The 23142-nt window shown below is 47.5% G+C and overlaps 7 protein-coding genes and 1 non-coding gene across 8 annotated transcripts; 7 read left to right on the top strand and 1 right to left on the bottom strand.

Annotated features, from left to right (window-relative positions):
• The first annotated feature begins 468 nt into the window (after positions 1–468).
• F9C07_t240 lies at positions 469–540 on the top strand. Its single transcript has one exon. It is a non-coding gene; the product is annotated as a tRNA-Glu (tRNA).
• F9C07_2287477 (putative Zn-finger protein) lies at positions 501–4583 on the bottom strand. Its single transcript, XM_071510907.1, has 2 exons — positions 3327–4583; positions 501–3269 (listed from the first exon to the last, which is right to left on the bottom strand). Exons 1-2 carry the CDS (start codon positions 3699–3701, stop codon positions 1185–1187), a joined length of 2460 nt encoding a protein of 819 aa, XP_071367406.1. The 5' UTR covers positions 3702–4583; the 3' UTR covers positions 501–1184.
• Positions 4584–4771: 188 nt separating this feature from the next.
• F9C07_1947422 (suppressor protein) lies at positions 4772–6854 on the top strand. Its single transcript, XM_041287478.2, has one exon. It carries the CDS (start codon positions 5064–5066, stop codon positions 6687–6689), a length of 1626 nt encoding a protein of 541 aa, XP_041151118.1. The 5' UTR covers positions 4772–5063; the 3' UTR covers positions 6690–6854.
• Positions 6855–7089: 235 nt separating this feature from the next.
• On the top strand, positions 7090–7671 carry F9C07_13306 (uncharacterized protein). The gene is made up of 2 exons (XM_071507973.1): positions 7090–7519; positions 7590–7671. Exons 1-2 carry the CDS (start codon positions 7298–7300, stop codon positions 7641–7643), a joined length of 276 nt encoding a protein of 91 aa, XP_071367405.1. The 5' UTR covers positions 7090–7297; the 3' UTR covers positions 7644–7671.
• Positions 7672–9406: 1735 nt separating this feature from the next.
• F9C07_13307 (permease of the major facilitator superfamily) lies at positions 9407–11266 on the top strand (the record flags this gene model as incomplete). Its single annotated transcript, XM_041295256.1, has 4 exons — positions 9407–9479; positions 9577–9942; positions 10006–10062; positions 10131–11266. The coding sequence occupies 4 exons, from the start codon at positions 9407–9409 to the stop codon at positions 11264–11266; spliced, it is 1632 nt and encodes a 543-aa protein (XP_041151119.1).
• Positions 11267–11516: 250 nt separating this feature from the next.
• Positions 11517–16643, top strand: F9C07_2174850 (uncharacterized protein). The gene is made up of 2 exons (XM_041287479.2): positions 11517–12154; positions 12231–16643. Exon 2 carries the CDS (start codon positions 12407–12409, stop codon positions 14876–14878), a length of 2472 nt encoding a protein of 823 aa, XP_041151120.2. The 5' UTR covers positions 11517–12154; positions 12231–12406; the 3' UTR covers positions 14879–16643.
• A 2608-nt stretch (positions 16644–19251) lies between these two features.
• F9C07_13309 (uncharacterized protein) lies at positions 19252–19553 on the top strand (the record flags this gene model as incomplete). The annotated part of the gene is made up of 2 exons (XM_071507974.1): positions 19252–19453; positions 19537–19553. 2 exons carry the CDS (start codon positions 19252–19254, stop codon positions 19551–19553), a joined length of 219 nt encoding a protein of 72 aa, XP_071367404.1.
• Positions 19554–19756: 203 nt separating this feature from the next.
• F9C07_2237094 (fungal-specific transcription factor domain-containing protein) lies at positions 19757–22552 on the top strand (the record flags this gene model as incomplete). The annotated part of the gene is made up of 3 exons (XM_041295257.1): positions 19757–20001; positions 20091–20275; positions 20361–22552. 3 exons carry the CDS (start codon positions 19757–19759, stop codon positions 22550–22552), a joined length of 2622 nt encoding a protein of 873 aa, XP_041151121.1.
• Between the last annotated feature and the right edge of the window lie 590 nt (positions 22553–23142).

Genomic DNA, 23142 nt, shown 5'->3' with positions numbered 1-23142 from the left:
TCCGTAGAGCTGACCAAACTTGGCAAGATAATGGAAATACATACCTGGAAAAAGCAATGGCCGATCCATTCAGAAGCGATGCAGATATGTTGATCCTTATAAGATCTGGCGTCATACTTTGTTGGTATTCATCGTTCCGTGCTAATCTTGGAGCAGCAAATGAAATTGCTCCAACAGGTAAAAGAAAATTTAAATGATTGACCACACAATTGAAATCCTTACAGCCAACTATTCTGATAAAAAAAAAAAGATAAAAATTCATGTTATATGGATGAAAATTGGATTCAAAAACTCATGAACCGGTGTTCATGTGATGTAACTTATATTTTTTCATTTCCTCCCTCTTCACATGAATTAGATCGTTGTGGTGGCGTGAGGTCGCAGCTAAAGAAAACCTAGAATAAGATCTGAGGCCTTAGCCTTAGTAGTCTTATGAATTATTAATACTAGAACTATTAGCATATCCACTCCGATGTGGTGTAATGGTTAACATCGCTGTCTCTCACACAGCAGCTCGGGGTTCGATTCCCCGCATCGGAATTATAATTCGTTTTTTGCTAAACCCCGCCATCCATTCATTCATTTCCTTGATTTGATTTTTTTTTCTTACTGACTTGACTCGCTTGACTGCTCTCCCCCCCCACCAGCCACTCACTCCCTTTCCACTTGTCCTCCTATCACCCTTGTGTATATCGATGCGCCCTCTTTACAAAAACACAATATAAATCACTCCCAAAATCTATTCAGACTGACTACTAGCATGGGACAAATCAATCTGTACCCTGCTCAAAGCAGAATGCCCTTGCCAGCACGCACAACTTAGCCATCACTATCGAGTAGTATGTATGCAATCTGGCTGCCTACCTCGCCCGACACATATGAACGAACCGTCAATCAAGTAACACAAGTTCTATGCCAATGTATGTATATAAAGAAAGAAACGTCCGGTCCGGTCATGCGAATACAAATATCATGAGAGTTTCAAGCAAACGTAGAAAGAAAAGGGGAAAAGACTGAAAAAGGAATGCAATATCGCTTTTCACTTAAAAAGCCTCCTGCGCCGACAAATTCGCACCACTAATCTCTCATTTCTTCTCCCACAGCCAAACGATCATATAAAAAAGGTAAATCAAAAAGAGGGTTATGGTAATGATGTCAACGAAAGGGGTAGTCTTCTGACACCTTCAAGACGTGGCCTGGGGATTCCCCGTAGAGTCGGTGATCTCGACTGAACGTGTTTCAAGCTCTTTAGGTATCATATATCCTTGACTCTCTTGTAGCGCGAAGTCCGATCCAGCGGGCGTGGCTGCATCAGCATTAAAGACCGAGTCATCAGTATGCGCATGATCCACTGGAAGCACGGACCGCGAGGCAGACCCCTCAGCTTGCGGATTTGATAACGTATTTTCTACATGCTCTGCAGATTCCTCCCTTTTGTCTTCATCGCCGATAACGGCAGCTAGACTCCGAAAATTGAACAGCGGTTCTGTAGACGAGCCATTCCCCTCTGTGGTCCCAGTGTGATCGCCAGACATCGATTCAACAAGAGAAGAGAACGATGAAGAAGCACTTGAGACATGTCGCAAATGTGACGGTTTCGAAAGCTCCCTGGGTGAGGTTTGTGGGACGGAAGATTGCATAGACTGATGTTGATCTGCCGAATTCATAGGCGGGTATACAGCATTCATACTAGCGGGCGCAGTAACGGAACATGTAGACGTAGCATCAATGGGGGCTTCCGGGGATGCACGATCCACTTCTTTACCCTTGCCAGCAGGCGTACTTTCCTCGCCGATAACAGAGGAAGAGCTGCTCGCAACCCTTCCTAGCCCTGTAGGTACGTCCAAAGCGGATCCACTTGCATTGGTACTGTAAAGGCCGGTCTTACGGGCAGTCTTTTCCGCCTTCTTGGCCTCCTTTTCTCTTTTTTTTGCTTCTTTTTTCGCTTCCTTCTCCTCCCTCTTACGACGCTCCTCCTCGCTGGCTAAACTAAGCCTAATCGCCTCCATCATCATCATCTCCTCCAAATCGTCAATACGGTTTCGCCGGGAAGTATTGCGTGGCGGCGCTATATTCCCAGACCCTTCCTCAGCAGAGTCCATGTCGTTTGTAGCACTGCGTCGGTCCGTTAAGAATGCAAGAGCCTGGAGCGCCGGGGAGCCTGTGCGGCTAGAAGAACTGTGGGGATCCGAACCGCCAGCTCTCCGCATGACGCCTCTCCGCCCAATATTGAAAGTTCGAGAGTCGCCTCCATTGCCGTTCGAGTTCATCAGATATGCTGCAGTGTGGAGAGCGGTTGCCGCTGCAGACCTCCGCGCAGCATGCGCACGAGCGTTGGCCAGTTTTTGAGCCCAATCCGGACGGACCTTATCGGTCGTGATTACCGTAGGGTCATTTGCAGACAATGATGCAGCGCGTCTCCGGCCCGTAACAGCTGTAACATTTCCAGAAGAAAGTGAAGATGTAGACGATACAGGGGAAGTGAAATTTGGGCGGGCACTAGGGTCTGAAGCATATGTGAGTCCTCTGCGGAAGGGTGGCGGCGCATATGTCACTCCAAATTCAGGCTGGACGCAAAATGGGCAGGCTGCAGGTTCCGAGACAAGTTGACTATCCTGGTTGTCGGCAGCATCACCCTCGGCAGCTGCAGCAGGGGCATTTGGATCGGAATCTCCATGCTCAGGAGGATGCGGGTCGGGACGTTTGATCTGTACAAAGCATTCAGAGCAGATAGGTTGGTCGCAACACCTCGTTCGGTTTAGGTAAGGAGGATAATAGAGGAAGCAGATGGGGCATTCAGCCGCGTCTTTATAAAGGTATGCCTCGATGGGCTGCCCATTGACAAATGGGTCGCGAGGGAGCTGTATCTCCCGGGGCGCTGGGTCGGCTTGGGTGCCATGTTTAGATGTAGTGAGAGAGGCGAGTGTCTTTGCCCGAGTGCGAAACAATGGCGAACTCGAAGTTCCTGAGGCTAGGGGTGATGTGGGGGAGGGTAAGGAGTGGGCTGGGGTGGATGATTGGGACGCATCGGAGCCATAGGATTGTGACCTTGAAGTGATCGGAACCGTCAGATGTTGAATTCCTTTCGTATCAGTCGACTCCTTTGCCCCTTCTGTGATTTTCGGTGGATTCTTATACTCTAGCTCTGAAGGGATTTCATCGGGCGGTGGAATGGGCAGGCCTCGCGCGGCAGCCATTAGCTGATGCTCCGTCCAAGAATCAGAGAAATCGTTAAGGCCTCTCCAGAAGGGCGCAAGTCGTCGTTCGATCTACGCTGAAGAATTAGCCTTGATCGCATCAAAGAGTTGGCGCGAATTCCATATTACCATTAACTGCCTCACCACAGCCTTGTTGAAATCTTCCGTTCCCGTATAGACACCCTGCGTAACTAGGTAACCTCCATCGACGTGTTCTTCCCTCATACTACGCTCCCGTTCCTTAATCCGAGCCACCCGTTCCCTCTCCAAACGGCGAGCCTCTCGCTCTTGCTTCGTTTCTCGGCGATGCTCGAGGGTCGCAACATCTCTTTCTGAGCTTCCGCCTATTCCGAGAATGGAGAGATCTGGTCTACTGCCTCGTGTTGATCTGGAGCCCTCTGAATGATGTCTGTCGCCATACGGTGATCTTCCATGTCCACCGCCATGGCTTCGGCGATTTGGAGTAAAGGGTGGCCGGGCCTCTTTTGTCTGTGAATTACCCATCTCCACCGAGAATGGGAATTGGTATGAGGAAGGTCAAAATGGGGAAGTTTGACAGTCGATAATCTGGGAATCTGGGGGAGGCTGCGGAATGCCGGATAAGAAAGCGGAGACGACGCGAAGTGACCGAAAGATAGTAGTAAGAGAATAAATTAGAGATTTGAAGTTACCCCGGGTGAGACTCCCAAGTGGAAACAAGAAGGGTCAAAGTGGAGCGGTAGGCTGTGAGACCCTCAGTTATTGGAGCGGGGAGGGGAACAGAATGGTGATAATAAAGTCGCTGTGGCCATGTGAGCGACAAAGAAGCTAGCTGGCTGCTCGAAGCGGCGATGAGATCAGAATGCGGGCCAAATTAACCGCGGGTGGATGGGGCCGAATCAGGGGGTGAAATATGACGGGGAGTAACAAGAGAGCACTTTGGAAAGGGAAAGCAGTGATAAATACTTAAGTTGCAGTAGTGGATACTGGTATTGGAAACTATACATAAGCCGGGAGACAAGGTACCTAAAGATAACAAGAAATAGAAGATGGTCGAGAAGAGTGATGATGGATGGACAGGACTTAATCGTGACTTTGAGTTCAATAGTACGTGGTACACACCATTGCATTGGTACAGAATGCTGTAATTGTAATATGATACATCTCCTTAGGAATGAGAGGTCCTAATGCGACGCCACGCCTTTGTATTACATCAACTCGTCGGATGCTTAATGGTGGTAAGAGGGGCGAACCCCTTGGCTCTGATGGTTCTAGACTGGAAGGGATCCTTCCACTACTGTACAGAACAAAATCTTTTTTTTAATAGAACATCGGTTATTTTCTTGGATTCTTGATATTGTATGTATCTCTTGTTACTTGAGTCTAGGATATTACTAATCGTCCCCCCTAACTATTAACTATTGCATGGAATATGGAATTAGTACGTACATTACGTACAGTACTGTCCTCTATTCCCAAAACCGTAGACTTGGCATTGAGTATCATATGTGGCTAAGACCGTTGACTGCTGCGCCACAGGTCGGTCCCTTTTAGGTTTAGGATTAGCGGGTGGAAAATCCATCATCTACTACAGAATTATTTATCACTTCAATGCTATAGTTGGTCCGAATTGATCCTTTACACATGCCTCTCTCACTAATTGAGGGTCGGTCTGTTTATTTCGTTTCAATATAGAATGCGACAGAATCTTAGCCATTTTTTCTGACCTAGAGCTATCGGCACACAGCTTACGGTGGTTGCAGTTGTCACCTTACATTTTTTTTTTTTTTTTTTGCTTTTGCTTCTTATTGGCACCTTACGGCCTTCTCCCCTTTTCTTACCTATTGGATAGGCCATCGCTATATGGTCCATCCTCAGTCATAACAAATGACGACCGATCCTTCAGCAAATAAACGCCTTCACATCACTCCTTTCACCGCAGAACTTCTTCCCTCCGTATTACCTTCGTCCGTTCGGCCCTTAGCCACTGAAATCTCCTTCCACAGTATCCCGACATTTCCGGAGAATAACTACGGCTACGTAACGCTACCAGCAATGGAGGCAGATAAAATCAAGAAGAAGCTCAACGGGTCAATCCTCAAAGGTCGAAAGTTCAAAGTGGATGTAGCTCGGCCGCAGAAAAGACAGAGGGACGAAAACGAAGACGAAAGCGATAAGGCAGTTTTCAACAAAGTATCGCCGTCAAGCAAGAAAACAAAGAAGCAAAAGGATATCGGTAACGTTTTAGAGGGATATGAGCTTCAAACAGATCGCCAAGTAAAGAGAGGCTGGACAGAGTCCACGAGCTCCTTAAAAGAGAGGCGCAAGGAGGAGAAGAGAAACAAGAAGAAGGATGATAGAACTGGAAAGTCACAGGCGAAATCCAAGTATACCGAGAAGGCAGAATGTTTATTCCGAACCAAAATCCCTCCTAACAGAGCCTCGTCTGCTGAGGTGGAGCAAGACAAGCAGTCAAAGAAGAAAAAGAAGAAATCTCTACAGGAGTCTGTTGTACATGAGTTTTCCAAGACCGTTACACAACCGAGTTTCCTACGGACAGATAGTGACGGAGCAGCACCTACGTTTACTTTCGAAGAGGGTAAGGGCTGGATAGACGGTTCAGGGAACATAAAAGAACAGGCCAGCGATCGAATCAGAAGTGATCAATACACACCAGGGAAAATTGCAGGGGCGAAGGAGAGACCGAAGTCCAAGTCTTCGCTCAAGGCTAAGGCGAGCTCCCAAAGCCTTGATGATGCATGTGCCGTTAGAGGAGGTGTTGATCTGAAAGAATCGGACGAATCGGACGAATCGGAGGATTGGACCTCGTCTAGTGGGGCAACGTCATCCGACGATAGTGCGACCGATTCAGAAAGCGAGGCAAGCGTAACATCCGGTTCGTCAGATACGTCAGACATCTCCAATGACCAGCATGAACAGGGGGCACAGTCGACGCCCCAGGGTGTTGAAAAGGTTCCCGGCCCTGAAGCAAAGGCGGACCAGGATGTTGCTCAAGCGGAGAAAAGTGATGAGCCACACTCTCAAGAAGTCCATCCATTGGAAGCTCTTTTCAAGAAACCCACACCCGGCACTACCGATGTCAAGCCTGATCCAGATGCCAGTGCGCAATTTAGTTTCTTTGGACAGGGAGATATGGAATCCGAGGAAGAACCACAGGAAGTCACAGAGCCGCAAACTCCGTTTACGAAGAAGGATATACAAAGCCGTGAGCTGAGGAGTGCTGCTCCCACACCTGACACAGCGTTGGCTGGGCGAAATAAAAAGTGGAATAGCCTAGAGCAACATGACTCTATGGATGTGGATGATGAGCCATACATCAACACACCTGTTCCAAAATTCGGCTCAGCACTCAAGGATGAATCTGAGTTCACGAAATGGTTCTGGGAGCATCGCGGAGATAACAACCGAGCCTGGAAGAGGAGACGGCGTGATGCTGCCAAAGAACAGAGACAAAGGGAGAATAGGCGGAAAGGCATGAAAGGGAAATCATAGGGCCAATGTCCTTGGATATGTTTTCTATAGTATCATGTGGATATCTCCTAGCTATTTCAATCGAGATATTTGCCGGCAAAATAGCATTTCAAAAATCAATGTGCATGCACAGGTAGAACTGATATACATATCTATCACGTGATTACAAGGATCCGGTGTGTGGGCTAAGCTTTATATCACCGCGACTGATAACACATTCGTTCGTCAGTAGGAGGGAAAGAACCCTTCCACCTCTTACCATTTTCTCAGTCATGTTTCGTTGCCGGGACATTGTATCTCGTATTGTTCTTCTTTCTGTAGCTTTTTTGTCACTGACAACTTTCACGTTGGCATCTTGTGAGTGACCATTTGCGATCGAACCCAACTATGACTTGACTAAATTCTAATTATCCAAGCTCCTGCCTCATTCTGCAAATGCACCTGTTTCTCTAACAGCACCATCATCCCACTCGATCCTGCGAAACCAGACACTACCACTCTAACAAACCTTTTCCGTATCCTCGGCCGTAGCGACTCCACCGATGATCACGACAACACAAATGAAAGACGAGCCAACAAATATCGCTCGCTGAGCTGCAACGATTGCAATCGAAAGTTTTGCCTTGATTATGACTTACCAACGTGTAAAGATGCGAAAGAGGAGGATGTATTTACTACATGTTTCCGTACGACATACCCCTGCTTGTCTTGCAACTTGTGCTGACCAACCGTTCGGGTATGCAGAGAGGGACTCCAGGAAAGACGAGGCCATTGTGTTCATTTTTATAATTGCTACAAGCGGACTGCTTGCATGGGCTGTCTTCAAACCATGGGTACAGAAGTATCTCGAGGCATGTCAAATAACCTTGTCCTGGCCATCACTGACATCCCCAGCTTGCATTAAGGCTAATACGTCGATAGGCAGCAAGGGAACGGCGGTCATACATCCCTGTGTCTGAAAATGCGGACCGATAATGTTTGCCCTGCTACTAAGCCTCTTCTAGATATCCACAATGGGTATAGTAGCTACCTTCTACGGAACACTTCAAGACTCACTGTATATTTTTACACTCATAGTTACGAAATTTACGCTTGTGGAAACGCCTTACAAAGCTGCTCTAAAGACTTAAAATAGCTACGGTAGTAGCTTCTGTGTGACACCTACAAATTGACAGGTCTTGTCAGCAGAAGTCATGACATTCTTGCGTAATGCAGACGATGAGCTGGAACCCAGGCATGCTCAAATGTCTGCTTTGAATGATAAGATAGGCCGATAGAGTAGTTCAGAGCAAGTTCCTTATCCTGAACCCAGAGTCAGTCGCCACTACCAATGTACATTAGTGGCACAACGCCAGCTAAGTCATATCAATACATCTATTTTGCAAACCAGCGGCTTTTCAAAATGCTGGAAACATTGCAAATGTACGGGTCTTAACGGTGCCGATGGCAGGGGTTCCTTGAGGGAAAATGTACTGTATAGGAAGTCGCTCGGCTTGAATGGAATAGATACCTGATGAATCTAGGGTACATTCTATTGATGAGATGTAAACTGCCAACTCCGACACATTCACCATCATGCACACGAGAAATTTTTTTGCGATGAGCCCAGCACTAGATGGCTCTACGAGGTAAGGGTCAGGTCTAGTGGTCTTATTTGAGTATAATCTCCACCAGTCAAGAACAGGTTGCGGACTTGTTACCCACAATCTAGACAACTAAATTCTTCCAAGGCCATGAGTATGTACTACAGTATCCAAGGCTAAAAGTGCATGACGCGAGGTTTCAGAAATCACTATCGAATTAGAAAGTAGCCCTGATGAACGCTCTAGGCACTCTTCGCTTGTACAGCTGGACCAGATGGGCAAAGCTACCAATTACACAGCGGGTCTCGGACATCACGGCACAGGATTCGGAAAATTTTGCCATGCTACACTTGGTGTACCGTAGACAGGCCCAGGATGTAGGGAGAAATGTTACCTAAACAGGACCAGTGTCCGCCACCGATCCTTTCATATTACATAAAGTATATGGTACGCATCTCCTTAGCACCACAGCAATACTCTGTGCCTACCTACTAATTAATTGCAAATACTTGGTCAGCTCTTCCACTGGGGTATCAACCCATCTACTCCGATTAACGCTATCCGGTAGTATGTGATTCCCCATTAACGATGAACTGAAATTTAAGAAGAATAAGTCCGAGTCAGCTCAAACTTTAATCTCCATTAGTTCAAATCTTTGACTCGGATCCATGATCATGTGCAGCCTTGCTATTCCGTTTCTGGGGCTAGTCTACTGTCATTGAGCTGGGTCTCCAATCAAGGTAGCCGTTGAGCCGGTAATTCCATGAATTGCTTCCGCTGTTTTACATGGCAGTACCCTGGAACCATTTACAGACCTGCAGATAAACCTGACCTTTTCCTCTCTATTTCATAGGTGCTCTACTACTTTTCTTCCCTGCCTCCCGTCTCTTCCTCACACTGTGCACACTCTCCGACTGTGATACGCCATACTAGTACTTCCATCACCTAATCATACGTTTCCTCTCTATATCTCTATCCCCCGTATCTCGGGCGCTTGCCAAGTCGGGATTGAAATACAGGGAAAAGAGAAGAAGAAAAGTGCGGTATCACTCTCTGTACAGAGTTCACAGGAGGTTAGAAAAAGGATCGTCTCAGTAGGAGACCTGTCGTTCTGTGGAGGGCTAGCCGTAAGAGTCTTGGACGTTTCCAAAGATAATGGTATTGACACAACAGAGAAGACAACCTGCCTCGGACGACCAGTTTCCAACCACTCAGCTATTCCTCCTAGGTATGTGAAACAATTCAAACTCCTCTTCTCTTCGTTTCATTTGTTACCTTCGATGTTCTTTTCTGACTTACAAGTACTGATGCTTGTTTGACTACAGCAATATGTCGTGTTGCGGAGCCTATTGCCTTGACTTCCATCTTCCCATACTCATGGGTGATGGTCAAGGACTTCAATGTGGCTAATGGATCCGATGCTTCCTTCTTTGCTGGTATACTTGTCTCGGCCTTTTCACTAGCCGAAGCGCTCACCGGTATGTTTTGGGGAAGCCTCTCAGATCGTGTCGGTCGCAAACCTGTCCTGCTCTCCGGTTGCGTCGGAACCATGGCATCCCTTCTCATTGTCGGCTTCGCGACGAATTTTTGGGTAGCTCTCTTTGGTCGGGCCCTCGGGGGCATTTTAAACGGAAATATCGGTGTCATCCAGACTATGGTCGGCGAACTAGTCAAAAGACCTGAGCATGAACGTATGATTTTTCCTACCACATTACTTCCATGGCTGGAACCTTAGCTGACGGTCAATTGCGTAGCTCGAGCTTATGCTGTTATGCCATTTGTTTGGTCAATTGGCACAATTATTGGGCCAGGTATGTATTAAGGGCACTGGTCGACTAAACAACATAGCGGAAGATGTTAATACTGTATACCATGGCAGCTATCGGAGGGTTACTTGCAAAGCCTGCTGAAGGTTTCCCTTCCTTGTTTTATCGTGAAGGTCTCTTTGGCAGATTCCCTTATCTCCTGCCGAACCTTGTTTGTTCTGTCTTACTCCTTCTCAGTATCTTCTTCAGCTGGCTCTTCCTGCAAGAGACTCATCCCGATATGCAGCCTTGTACTGCTACCGAAAATCTCGACGGCAGATCCGCAGAACGCCCTCTTTTGGCGACTGCTGGGGCGACCGCCAATGCAGGAGCGGACCTACGAGCCGAATCATACGGCACTTTCAACCAGGTACACCTATACGACGAGGAGGATTGGTTGGTACGGGCAGACGGTTCAAGGCCTGAGAAAATTCCACAAAGACAAACCATCTTCACGAAACGAGTCATGATGCTCATCGTTGCATTAGCGATTTTCACTTATCACTCTATGACTTATGACCATTTATTGCCTATTTTTTTGCAGGACAAGACTTTACGGGACGTTCCTACTGTTGGAAACTCGATATTGAAGTTCCCCGGCGGTGTTGGTCTCTCAACCAGAACAGTCGGCTTAATCATGTCTACCGACGGCATCATTGCTCTCTTCATTCAAAGCGTCATTTTCCCTGCATTGGCACATTATTTGGGGGTGTGGAGACTTTTCGTGATTGTGACCATCCTTCATCCGGTGGCTTATTTCATGGTTCCATTCCTGATTTTTCTCCCGCGCAGTCTGTTGTTCTTCGGCATTTATGGATGTTTAGTCGTTCGCAATATCCTTGCAATCATTGATTACCCCGTCTTGTTGATCCTTATTAAGCAAGCTAGCCCTTCCGACTCTGTCTTAGGAAAGATCAATGGCCTTGCTGCTTCCGCCGGAGCTGCTTCTCGCACTATCGCCCCGCCTATCGCTGGTTATTTGTACAGCACCGGTGCGGAACTTGATTGTACTGCACTCGCATGGTGGGGAAGCACTCTAGCCGCAATCGTCGGTGCCGTGCAGCTGTGGTTCATGGAGCGAAAGAAACACTCGTCCGCTACAATCCAGCCAGCCGCCCCCTGCCACTATCTGCCAAATGAGGCCCACCCTCGGAGAGACGCCGTCCATATCATAGTTACAGGTACTGATGTTGGCACGCCGGATGCCTAATGATATAGGGGATGAACAGACGGTGCCGCAGACAACGACTGGATGATTATAAGGCTGAGGGGTACTCACCGAGAACTCCTCAACCAATTGACTGGTTCTATGCAACATGCGGTGAAGCAGTACATACATACTTTTTCTCACTTTCTTTTATTGTCTCTCTCCTAGACTTGTGATCATATTTGAAGGGCAAAAATTTCTGGAATTTGTTTGTTTGCATGGTGTCTGGGCGTTCTATGTTTTACGTATGAGTCCGAATAATGTCATTTTTCCATAACGTCCGTTCGCCGATAAGCCGATAAGGATCGAGAGCTAATCCAAAAAAGAAAAAGAAAAAGAAAGAAAGGTAATCCTTGACTAGCTCCTGTCTACATTTATCATTACCTTTAAATTGATGGGACACCCAAGGTGCGCAAGGCCTTCTTCTGTTTAGCCTACTAGATAGACATCACGGACAAGTATATAAAATGGGCCTCCTTCAAAGATACTAAAGTCCTCGTCGTGGAGGTCGAACTTGCTGGAAGTCTCCGTAAGCTTAGGAGATTTAGTAATACCAGTGAGTAAGTTGTCAGTTGCGCTAAATGTGTAATAGGGTCTCCGCTGAGGTATTGGGGAATGGCGTTGTGGTTGCGTGAGTCCATCACAGAATCACATATATCGCCTACACCCTTGGTTGGGTGAGATATGTACATTAACATGTCAACAAATTCCCGGACGGCTTGATGATAATGCGGCGCTTGCCTCGGTTCCAATGGGGCATCATCAAGATTAGCCTACAACTGGTCCAATGATTCGAGAAGGTAGCCAGATAGAAGGGCTGCTAGCCAGCTTACTTTAATCGACTATGTGATAAGGGCGCCATAACAGTAGCGTAGGTGGAGAGGTGGAGTACAGTAAGCAGGTTAGCCTCAGTGATAAAGAAATAACGCAGATCGACACTATTCTGCCTCAGTTGTGACAAACATACATGGTTGTGGAATCCTCCTATAAGGCGCAGGGAGACTATCGTTGTTAGAGTGGTGGGGAGGCCCCATGTAGATATTGCCAGCTCAAGATAAAACCTCAATATCATAGGTGTTTACCCTAGGGCGGTGAGAATTTTGTAAATTTTTACCGCCCTCCCGAAAACCATACTATACCTATATGGGAATAGCTTTGTTTACAAACATCCCGGCAACAGGCGAAAATAATAAACTCGGGGTTGGACTTGCTCTCATTCTCAATGTTGTGTCATATGGGCCTCTTACGCCTTGCACATATACCGCTCTCGTATATCGCGCTTTAATCTGCTCTGGCTTCCAGAACAGTTACTCTACCTGCTATTACACTTCTTCGACCCATTACCCCTTTGTCATGTCCACACCTCTGTCTCCCTTAACATCCTCGCGCCAGAATTCACAGCCCTTTTCCCCAGGAATTAGCGGTCTGGTCGCGCAGGAGGATGTCGTTGATCATATTGTCGCGCCGAAAGATAGTCTAGAGAATGGCTTTTCGAGCCCGAGAAAATTGGTGGATGATCTGAGCGCAGATACTGAAAGGCGTCAGAGCTATACTGCTACGCAACAACCGAACGAGCAGGACCTAGATTACGATAACACTGATCCCATATTACCACCTAGCTCGCCATTTCAGTATGAGGCTAGGGATGATACAGTCGACTTCCAAATGCTCCGGAGCCAACAATTGTCGGCGACCCCCAGGAAACGGTCCTACGAACATGTGCCCGAGGACGACGCGTTTGACGATAGATACAGGAAAGGCACAGCTCGAAGAGATATGCCCGATATCAGTGTCTATGCCGATGAGGATGTTAGCATCAACAATGAACAAAGCAGCAGAGAAAGTGCTGGACAAGAGATTGGAAACAGTCTAATGGAAGAAAAGCACAACGAAGGAATGAGCACTGTGATTCACGAGAACAATAGCAATGATACTTCAAACGACAAGGAGGATACAAGCTTGCACGAAGAAGACGATGATATGATTGACGACACAAATGACTCCATGGATGAAACTTGTCTCAGCACGTTTTCCGCTGTTACCAATGTGGACATGACAACATTTGCACATCTTCGGGGCGACTCTCCGTTCAAGGCCGGTCAACCTAGTAAGCTACACGGTGATCTGGACGGAAAGGATGAACCAGGAACTCCTACCACTACTAGAAAATCCCCCAGAATAAGCGGCTTGGTTGATTTTGGCTCACCCACGCCGAGAAAAAGAGCTGCAAGGGTTAGCATAAATCCAAGCGAGACTCCCAACTTGCTTGACTTATCAGACCAGCCCAGCTTCTTCCCCCGCAAACGCTACAGCATGCAAAATGAGCGATACTCTCCGTCACGGCGATCGCCATTAAGGACTGTCCGGGAACCAACCAGGTCTCCTGCAAAAGTGTCATTACTCGACTTTGATCTTCCTGCTGCTCCAACCCCCCGGTCCATCCCTTCAGTGACACCACGGGAACTAGAGTCCCTGAAGTCCGGTTTTCTTTCGGAGATTTCTTCTCTCAAAGCTACGCTCAGTGGCAAAGAGGCGGAAGTCGCTAGTCTTAAGCAGGCTGTTGCAGACGCCGAACGGCGTGTTGGGGAGACATCAGAGGAGCTTCGGAATGAAGCTGCCCGGAGGGAGACCCTAGAAATTGAACAGGCTGGGTGGCAGAGAAGGGGTCAGGAGATGGAAGATGTCTTGCAATCTGTCAAGGCTGAAATGATGGAAGGTGAACGGGAGAGAGAAAAATTGATGAGAAGAGCTGAGGAAATGGAGAAGAGCAAGGAGAAGTTAGAAAGTAGGGTGGTTGAATTAGAGACACAATTAAGCTCGGCTCGCAAACCAGCGTCGAACGATATGGGTTCCTCTAAAAGTGCGCAATACGGCAAGACTGCTGAGGAAACGGCAAAGGAGGTTCAAGACGCTGTTGAGAAGGTTGCTCGTGAGCTTCACACGTTGTATAAGAGCAAACATGAGACCAAGGTAGCTGCCCTGAAGAAAAGCTATGAGGCACGTTGGGATAAACGACTGCGAGAAGCCGAGAACAAATTAAAAGCGGCTTATAAAGACAATGAGCGACTCAAGGCTGAGCGTGATGCAGCTCTTTCGGAAGTCTCTCAGCCTGATATCAGCATGATCACGCGGGAGAAGGACGAGCATGAAGCAGAGAAACGTGTCCTAGAGGCTCAAATCAAGGGATTACAACAGGAGCTGGGTGCACTCAAAGATGACAGTGAACGGTTGCACCATGAGCTGAAAATCGAACGGGCTGAGAAAGGCGAGCTTGTCGCCGCTGTGGATGAGTGGTTAGCAATCCAGCAGAATCAGCCGTCTATACAGGATGGTCCCCAGTCCCCGAGACCACAGGAAGATAATTCGCCCGAGCCAACCCCAATTGAGGTTGCACCGGAGGACTTCAGACAGAGCATTAGCCGCAGCAGTTCAAGCAGCATACGTCCCCCAAGCACGGGGTCTAGCAACGGCGAAAAGAAGATACCAAGGATTCCAGCACCGGGAAGCCGACAGGCCCGCGGGAATAGTGGAGGAAAGTCTGGTATTGCTGTCTTCACCCCAGGTCGCAGTGGTATCATGGGTTCGATTGAGCGAATGGGTCGCGGTGGTGTGTGAGAATTGAGAGTTGCTGGTAGCAGTCTTCTCTATTTACCTCTGTCTTGATGATTTTCCTTTCTGTTCTGTATATTTTCTCTTCCATGTGTTCTTCTCCGGACTTTACTTTGATGACGATCATGTCTCTTTATTCCCCACGGGCGGTGCACTGTGTGAACTGGTCCTCTGTTTGCTAAATCTGTGCTTATTGTTGTTTTCGACATTGTTACGATGGGTTTAACAACCTATTGGTGAATAAAATCGATTCTTGATACATAGCCACGAGCAACTTCCCGATTTTATATGATCTTCAGGAAGTTGACGCTCTTATCTTGTCAGACTATGCAGGTATTACTATATGGAGATGGTCATCTCATTGAGCTGAGTTGTTTTCGTATATACTATATAACGAGCGCAGATTAGCGTATTGGTCGAACAGTAAGACATGCTGACAGGCTGGATGCCCCTTCCGCTCCAAAACAAACATATACATATATATATACTAGTATATAAACCATCTTAGAGCCAATGCCATCCCTGGCCCTATGTATAAACAGCGACCAAATATCGTAGACACATAGTGAACCTCTAACTAGTTCGACGGCCCCCTAGATGAGAGAAATACATAATTACCACCAAGTTGGAGCATCTGATTGGATATGTATCCTATTCGCTTAAATGCCGTACGAAACTACTCCGTTAATATCCCCTCTCTCAATTTGGGCATTAATGACACGATCCCCCTCTTCTACTGCATACCCCGCGATCTCAACGAAGGACACTATGTATGTGGATGACTTCATACGTGACAACCCATCCTTATAGGCTACTAGGTAAGGACCAGGAAGATCGGGTTACCGCGAACGTGGGGTGGCAGCTACCTACGTCGGACCGCCTGGCCCAGCATCGGGAAGATGTCCGACTTTACTCGTGACCCAGTTACACACTAGTGAGCTACAGAATGTTGGGATGAGGGATTAAAAGGAGCACCGGCAAGGACATGCGCTAAGAATTAAGTTTGATTGTCGACCTGCTTGCTCTGACTCAGTCAGACATATTGGTGGCTTGAGCAATGCTCAATATTCTCTCATCCATCTTGTTCGGTTCGTTGTTCATCGCTCGCTCTCTTAGGATTGGGGGTTTAAGGGAAGTGAGAGGCGACGAAAGAAGGATCCAGGGCAACTGAAATGAGGGAATTTAATCAATTGGATTGACCGATCGTAGACTTCAAGTTATTGTTGCCTGTGGTCCAGACGTTATTCGTTACGTACATAGTATCTTCGAGTCTTGGCGCTGTCTGGGGAAGTATCGTGATCTTGGTTCTTGGTTTCCCCCGGCTTGGGATCAAAGAAATTTTAGTCACTTTACGGGGCCGCGCCTGGGGAGCCTGGGGTAGTTGGAAAATTTTAGACCAGTGCCTGGGTGCCACCTTTCTAGCGACTTCGGCGCGGGAAGTAAAATTTTGGAGAAGGGGATATTAGAACCTGGACAATGTCATTAAAATGATAATGGTAATAAGTAGTACAACACTTTCGGAGAGGCTCCATTATTCCGAGCACTTTCAGGTGGTCATTGGAGAAACTATTCCCGAAGAGTCGGTAGCCCGCGTTCCCACGTTCGCCTGGGATAATCCAGTCACTGTCATTGGTGCTCCCCGTACCAGAGATGGTTAAGCCCACCTAGTCCCACTTTGGTATCCGCTGGGGTAGTATCGATTGGTCTTGGTTCTAGTGAAAAAAAAAAGAAAAAAAAAAAAAAAAAACCCTCGTTAAAGAAGCCCCCCCGCGAATACTGTGGACTCAATGTATTTACCTCCGAATTATGGAGTCTGGCTCGTGACACTCGGAAATTGTTATGATGACCATTTTTGCTCCCGTTTCAGTTGCATAACCAAGGAAGTTGACCTTCCACCTGCCATTGATAGTGATTCATGTCAAAAAGAAAGTGCAACGTATCGGCAGTCAACAATTAGTCCTTAGCTCTCTGACTGACGGCATTTGATGCGTCCCTAGCACTAGGTAGGACTTCATGTAAGTATGTAGTATGTATTCCGTACATTGCATAGGCATAGGCCACTTGATCAGCTTCCCAAATGATGTGATGACGACACCGTGCGCCCCCTTCTCTTGCTCTTCCATCCAGACCATCAAAGATTCCTCCGAGTATCGCTAATAATGACTAATCTTACTTTCACCCTGAACTTACGGAGTAAAAACCATTGGCACTAGTTCCTGTGCATGTCACCTGCTCAGTTTCTGAACTGCTGGCGTCGAAGGTCCCTGGGTATGTGATTGGCTCTCTGGAATCAACGCTGCCTTCACTGTTACTGAATACCGACGGAAAGGGGCCATGTTTTTTTTTCCTCCGAGTACCTGAGATTATTCCGTTCGTCGGCACAACGGTTGACATCGACCACGCACCATTTACCAGAACGATCAAGTCTCACGTGCAGCTGAGGAGGCTTGTTTTTAGCCCTAGAGGATTAGAAGAAGTGGGATTCCATTCGATGTTCCAAAGTTCTTATTCCCCACATCCCTGGAATCATTAAAAAGAATAAAACAAAAATAATCCCTAATAAAAAAAAATGGTGACCAAAAATTTACCTCTTTTTTCTTCTTATTTTTTTTTAAAAGAAAAAAAAAAAAAAAAGAAAAAAAAAAAGAAGAGAGAGAGAGAGAGAGAGATCCTTTTGAGACAAGACATTCTTTGAATAGTTACTATTATACAAGGCATAGCAAATCCGCAATGTGAAATTCTTCCTTGTTGTGATATGCAACTTCAACGTCTAGAACTTGAGCTGCCGCCCCCTTCTAGCGGCCCGCGTCCTGATGTCCATTTGCGCTTTTTATACTATTATATCTGGTATTATTATCATTATTATATATATATTATAATTATCATTTTCTTTTACAAAGCAAATAGGTACACAGAGCCGTGGGGTTATCCCTCTTGAGTGGCTCATTATTCCTGCAACAAGCTGGAAATGTTTTTCCTGTTAGGATCTGGATCGCGTTGCTGTTCCATAACTGGCAAGGGTGGACCATTCACCATACGGAGTAGGATGTACGTACTGCTACCGGGTTTGGCCTCCTCAAAAGCCAAGTACTATAGTTGTTACTAAGTAGACTCGTGAAAATCACGGGGACCGTGAGCAGTAAAGCACAGCAAATAGAAAGAGAAATCCTATGATCTTCATGGACCATTCTCCTGATAGATGGTACCGGTCCACTTTCACGGCAAATTAATTTGGTCGTCCATATCTAGCGGGTTTTCTTGCGGGATATCCAAGCGATGATCGTCCCCATTTAGTACCATCAATGCCTGTCCACTGTCCAGTGTCCAGACGCCAAGGTCCCTTCCTCTAGGGGTCTAGTTTTTATGAGAGACAAAATAATGTGAATAAACATGTGAGTTGTACATTCTCAAAGCCTATTATGGATCCCCAAATGACCAGAGATTGTCCCAGCCAGGGTCAACCTTTTGTTTGATGGAATAATCATCGCGGACCTCGGCCCGTGGGAGCATACATCCTTAGACCGGCCTGTAAATCATCCTGTCGTTGAACCGGTCCGTGATCCAAGCTACTCTGCTGGTCAGTGATATCTCAATCCCATGGAGCTGCCAGTCAAAGCAAGAACGAGGTGAGGGTATCCTAGTAACAAGCATATTTCCTTATCAAGTAAGATGCTCCTGCAGAGTGGACAGAGAACTTTAACAAACGGGAACCAAATGGAATCCAGATTGCTATTATTGTTAAGGAGACCAGTTAAAAGAAGAGAAAAGAATAATTATTATTAAAAGATATTTTCAAGATGCTCGGAATTTTTTCCGGGCACAGCACTTCACCCAAATGACGCACCTGTCCTTTGACCTTTTAGTTGGCAACCTTCAAAGTTGGCCACTGCAGGAGGACCAGTCAGGGCAAATCAGCGTGCCGGTTGACCATGGACCAATGTTGCGAGGTTTTAGTAACGTGACCGGGCCGAGGGACGCTATTCGGGTCTTGTTGGCGCCGCTGCAAGGCGTAGACAAGTGGAGAACGATGAATCCTCACTTCGCAGGATGGATAGACCGTAGGTATCCGGAGGACTTACCATCGGGAGTGGAAACGGCTGCGAGGAGTGGAGTAGCATTCGGACCGTCATTGGGTGGATATGTGGGGAGGGTACAGTAAGCAGTTGCCGACCACTGGCTCAAAGCGCGCGCTCTCTTCAGCAGTACTCCGTAACCAGTGATGGAATCTTCCCCCCCCGTTTCCACCCACCCCGCCGACCTTAGGCCGCCCTAATCCCATTAGTTCAAGCGTGAGGTAAATACCTATCCACAATTGAGGCTAGCGTCATTTCGGTGGAAAATGGATGGATGACCGATTAGTATTGAAACCCTCTGGATTCATGGATGGAGTCCGTTGGTCACGGTCTGGGGGAGGCAACACAATCACAGTGTGGATCTGGGGGCATCCATCGCCAACCCCAACGCCAACGCCTCCTGACCAATTTGTTGGTGGACGTGTTGCATATTGGTTCAACTACTTAAACATTCCTTTTCCCCATCCCCAGGTCTCGCCTCTTCTTTTCGTCCCCTTGGACGAAAAAGGTTTGATCGTGGTACCCCAGTTACCAAAACTTATATATAAATAAAATTTTATAAAAAAAAACAAAAAACAAATTAAACGAAAGGTCCTCTCCACTCTTGACTCTTTTGATTCGGTTTAACAGTTTTGGAATTGTGTTCTCTTCCTTCTTTTTCACTATCATCCTTTTTCCCTCTTCTTACCATATCGGTCCTTTCTCTTATAGCATTACTCTATATGAGCTGAAACTCCCCCGCGGCTCCTTTAACACGATAATCTATCCAGTTGATGGATCTTTGGCGTCAACTAAAACCGCACACTTCACAATGACTAATCTCACTGCCTCGCCATCATCGAGTAACATGGCCGAGAACGAGGCCAAGGGGAAGCGAAAGGCTTCGACGGCGGGCCTCCCTGCCAATGCCCGGCCCGTAAAACGGAGGGCATCGAAGGCATGCTGTTGCTGCCGCGCTCGGAAAGTTCGTTGTGACGTGGTTGAAAATGGCTCTCCTTGTACGAATTGTCGCCTGGATCAAGTAGACTGCATTGTCACCGAGAGCAAGAGGAGAAAGTTCGTCCATGCCGAAAACATGACCCGTTTGCCTCACTCGTCGCAGAATCGCGGGCTAACATCAAGTGCGCTACTTTGCCACTTTCCAGGAAATCACGTGTTGAGGTTGACAACCCCAACCACCAGCTCTCTCAATCGCCCGCGGAGGCTCCCGAAGACGGAAGTCTTCTACGGAGACTCAGTGAATGCCACGGGCTTTCGGATGTTGCCCCAGCGTCGCCTTCCCAGCGTTCCGTAGATCTGGACCAGGGGCAACATATGCCACATCTCCTCTGTTCGTATTTCCCTGCGTCCCTGAGGAATGAGACTCATTGAGTGTAAATTATACACGTTTATACTGATATGATCGACGTACATAGATCAGAGCCAAGTCAGCAGAATTGGTGCTGGGCCTGAACGATATCGAAGAAGAATGGCGCCCAACCCTGCAGTGCCTGCCACCATGCCTTTGCATCACGTCACCTCGCAGATCCAGCAACTACTGGATCCTTCTTTCGCCAACGCCAGATCTGGAGGCATCATTTTGCCCGATTATATTCGAGGATTGCCACCTCGCTTGCAGAAGGAGGACATCGATTATCTGGCAATGAAAGGAGCCTTGACGGTGCCTGATGTGGGACTGCGGAATGAGCTGCTCAAAGCCTACATACATTATGTCCACACGTACATGCCCCTCTTAGATTTGGAGGACTTCCTGCAGACTATCGCGCAGAATGACGGAATTCGCCGGATGAGTCTTCTTTTATTTCAGGCCGTAATGTTTGCCGGTACTGCCTTCGTTGACCTGAAGCACCTTCAAGCCGCCGGATACTCAAGTCGGAAGGCAGCCCGAAAATCATTCTTTCAACGCGCCAGGCTTTTGTACGACTTCGACTATGAGGTGGATCGGATTTCGCTTGTACAGTCCCTGCTGTTGATGACCTACTGGTACGAAACCCCAGATGATCAGAAGGACACCTGGCATTGGATGGGTGTCAGCTTGTCTCTAGCACATACCATCGGTTTGCATCGTGACCCGGGTAATTCTCGGATGGATGTTCGACGCCAGCGAATGTGGAAGCGTATATGGTGGAGCACCTACACTCGTGATCGCCTAATTGCCCTGGGAATGAGACGTCCCATGCGTGTCAAGGATGATGATTGTGATGTTCCCATGTTAACCCTAGACGATTTCGAATTCCATCCCTTTTCACCGGAGATTGTCAGTATGGTGGGCAACTCGGAAGTTCTCCAAAACGTGAGCCATCAGAAAGAGCTCGCCCTCATGTTCATTGAGAAGGCGAAGCTATGTCTCTGTGTCAGCCACGTCCTTTCAGCACAATATTCCGTGCTCAGCCATAAGTTCGGTGGTACAATGGAAACGACTATGATGTTGGTTCCGAAGAAGTCGGCGGCAGAGACATTTGAGGTTCGGCGCTGCGATCAAGAGTTGGAAGATTGGCTGGCACATCTTCCGTCGGAGATTCAATACGCTCCTATGGCCCCAGCGAAGCTAACCGAGGCACAAGAAGTCCTGCATTCCCATAGAGCTCTCTTAAAGATGGTCTACTTGACCACGTCAAGCGCGTTACACCGTCCTCAAGTTCTTCCTGCCATGCCTTTTCCCTCCACGGACGCAGAGTTACAAGACATCTCTCGAAATAAGGTTCGATTTGCTGCGGTCGAGATCACAAACATCGCTCAAGACCTACACGCCTTGGATTTAACTCGCTATTTCCCTACGACCGGTGTGACCGTGCTCCTACCTGCAGTTATCATTCATCTTCTTGATATCAAGTCCAGTGACCCCAATGTCCGGATGGTTAGCCTTCAACGGTTTTACCAATGTATGCGTATTCTTCAGCGCCTGCGAGAGATCTACGCATCGGCCGACTTTGCCACGTCATTCTTGGAGGCCGCGATCCGCAAGGCCGGTATTCAACTCACAGTAGCACCGCAAGACGTACAATCACGAAACAATTGCACATTTGACTCCGTTCGATTGAATACATTGACGCCGCCTCCGGATTCCCTAGCACAGAAGATCCCCGACTTGACATACCCCAAAACCAGCGGCACCCGACTAGCTGGTGAAGCTGCAGAGGCCTCCGGATTCGCCTCTACGCCGCCACCCTCAGACGGAAGTGAAAATGGCAGCACCAACAACATCAACCCACACTACCATCAGGACGCTTTTGCAATTCCTAATCTAGACTCCGACCTAAGCATTAGCGAACTTATGGACTTGGCAAATGATGCGGAGGTGACTCAGAACGACTTCGACGCCTTGATCAACTTTGATGACACCGGTGCGGAATTGTTCGCTGCCGATGATGGTCTTGACCTCAATGGCAACCCGAAAGGCCAGGGATATGGTTTCAATATCGGCACAATGGACAACGTGCCGGACTTGTTCGGAACGGAGAGCAAAGGAGTTGGGTTGACCGGGTTAGGCAATGGGCAACTCCATGAGGATCGCACCTCGACAACGCTGGGCGCCAACGAGGCACCACGGGCCACCGAGCTTGATGGCATTGCCGATCTCGAAGCCGAACTTGGATTGAATCTATGACTATAGGAAGCCATGTGTTACGACTTTTTCTCTCTTTTTTTTTTTCTTTTTTTTCCCCTCAATCTCCTTCCCCTTTGTCCGGGTGATTGCGCGTGTATTTACAGGGTTGGGTGTGACTTGATCTTATATTCAGTTGGACGGTTCCAAAAGCAAAGGGTATGTACAGGATGGCGCATCATGTGTAACGGCACTCTAGGATGTGATTGAGGTCGGTTTCGCCTCCCCGTGAGAATAACTGTGTTTATATATTGTATAGAGATTATCTCGAAAAGTACATAATGAGGAATATGACAGATCGATATATGAAGGTTTTCTCTTTTCCTTTCTTTCTTTTCTTTCTTTTGTATTCGTTTGTTCGCGTGTGTTTTCCTTGACGTGCCGATTCCCTCTGCAGCACTTCGCTCCAGTCGGACCGAAAGCAGAAGTACAGCATTCCGATCGAGCCGACCGAGCCGCGGGCGAACTCCTCCAGTGGGTAGTATCATCTTTTGTGAGGCTTAGTATGCCGTGGGAATCTCGGCTTCGGTATAGGATCGACAGAGTTCTGGGACTCATGATTCTGTTCATCTAAATTTGTTCATTTCGCCCAG

The sequence above is a fragment of the Aspergillus flavus genome, chromosome 8, assembly GCF_009017415.1.
Source record: "Aspergillus flavus chromosome 8, complete sequence".
Taxonomy (NCBI): domain Eukaryota; kingdom Fungi; phylum Ascomycota; class Eurotiomycetes; order Eurotiales; family Aspergillaceae; genus Aspergillus; species Aspergillus flavus.
The sequence above is the reverse complement of the archived record's forward strand: the minus strand, read 5'-3'. Positions and strand labels throughout refer to the sequence as shown.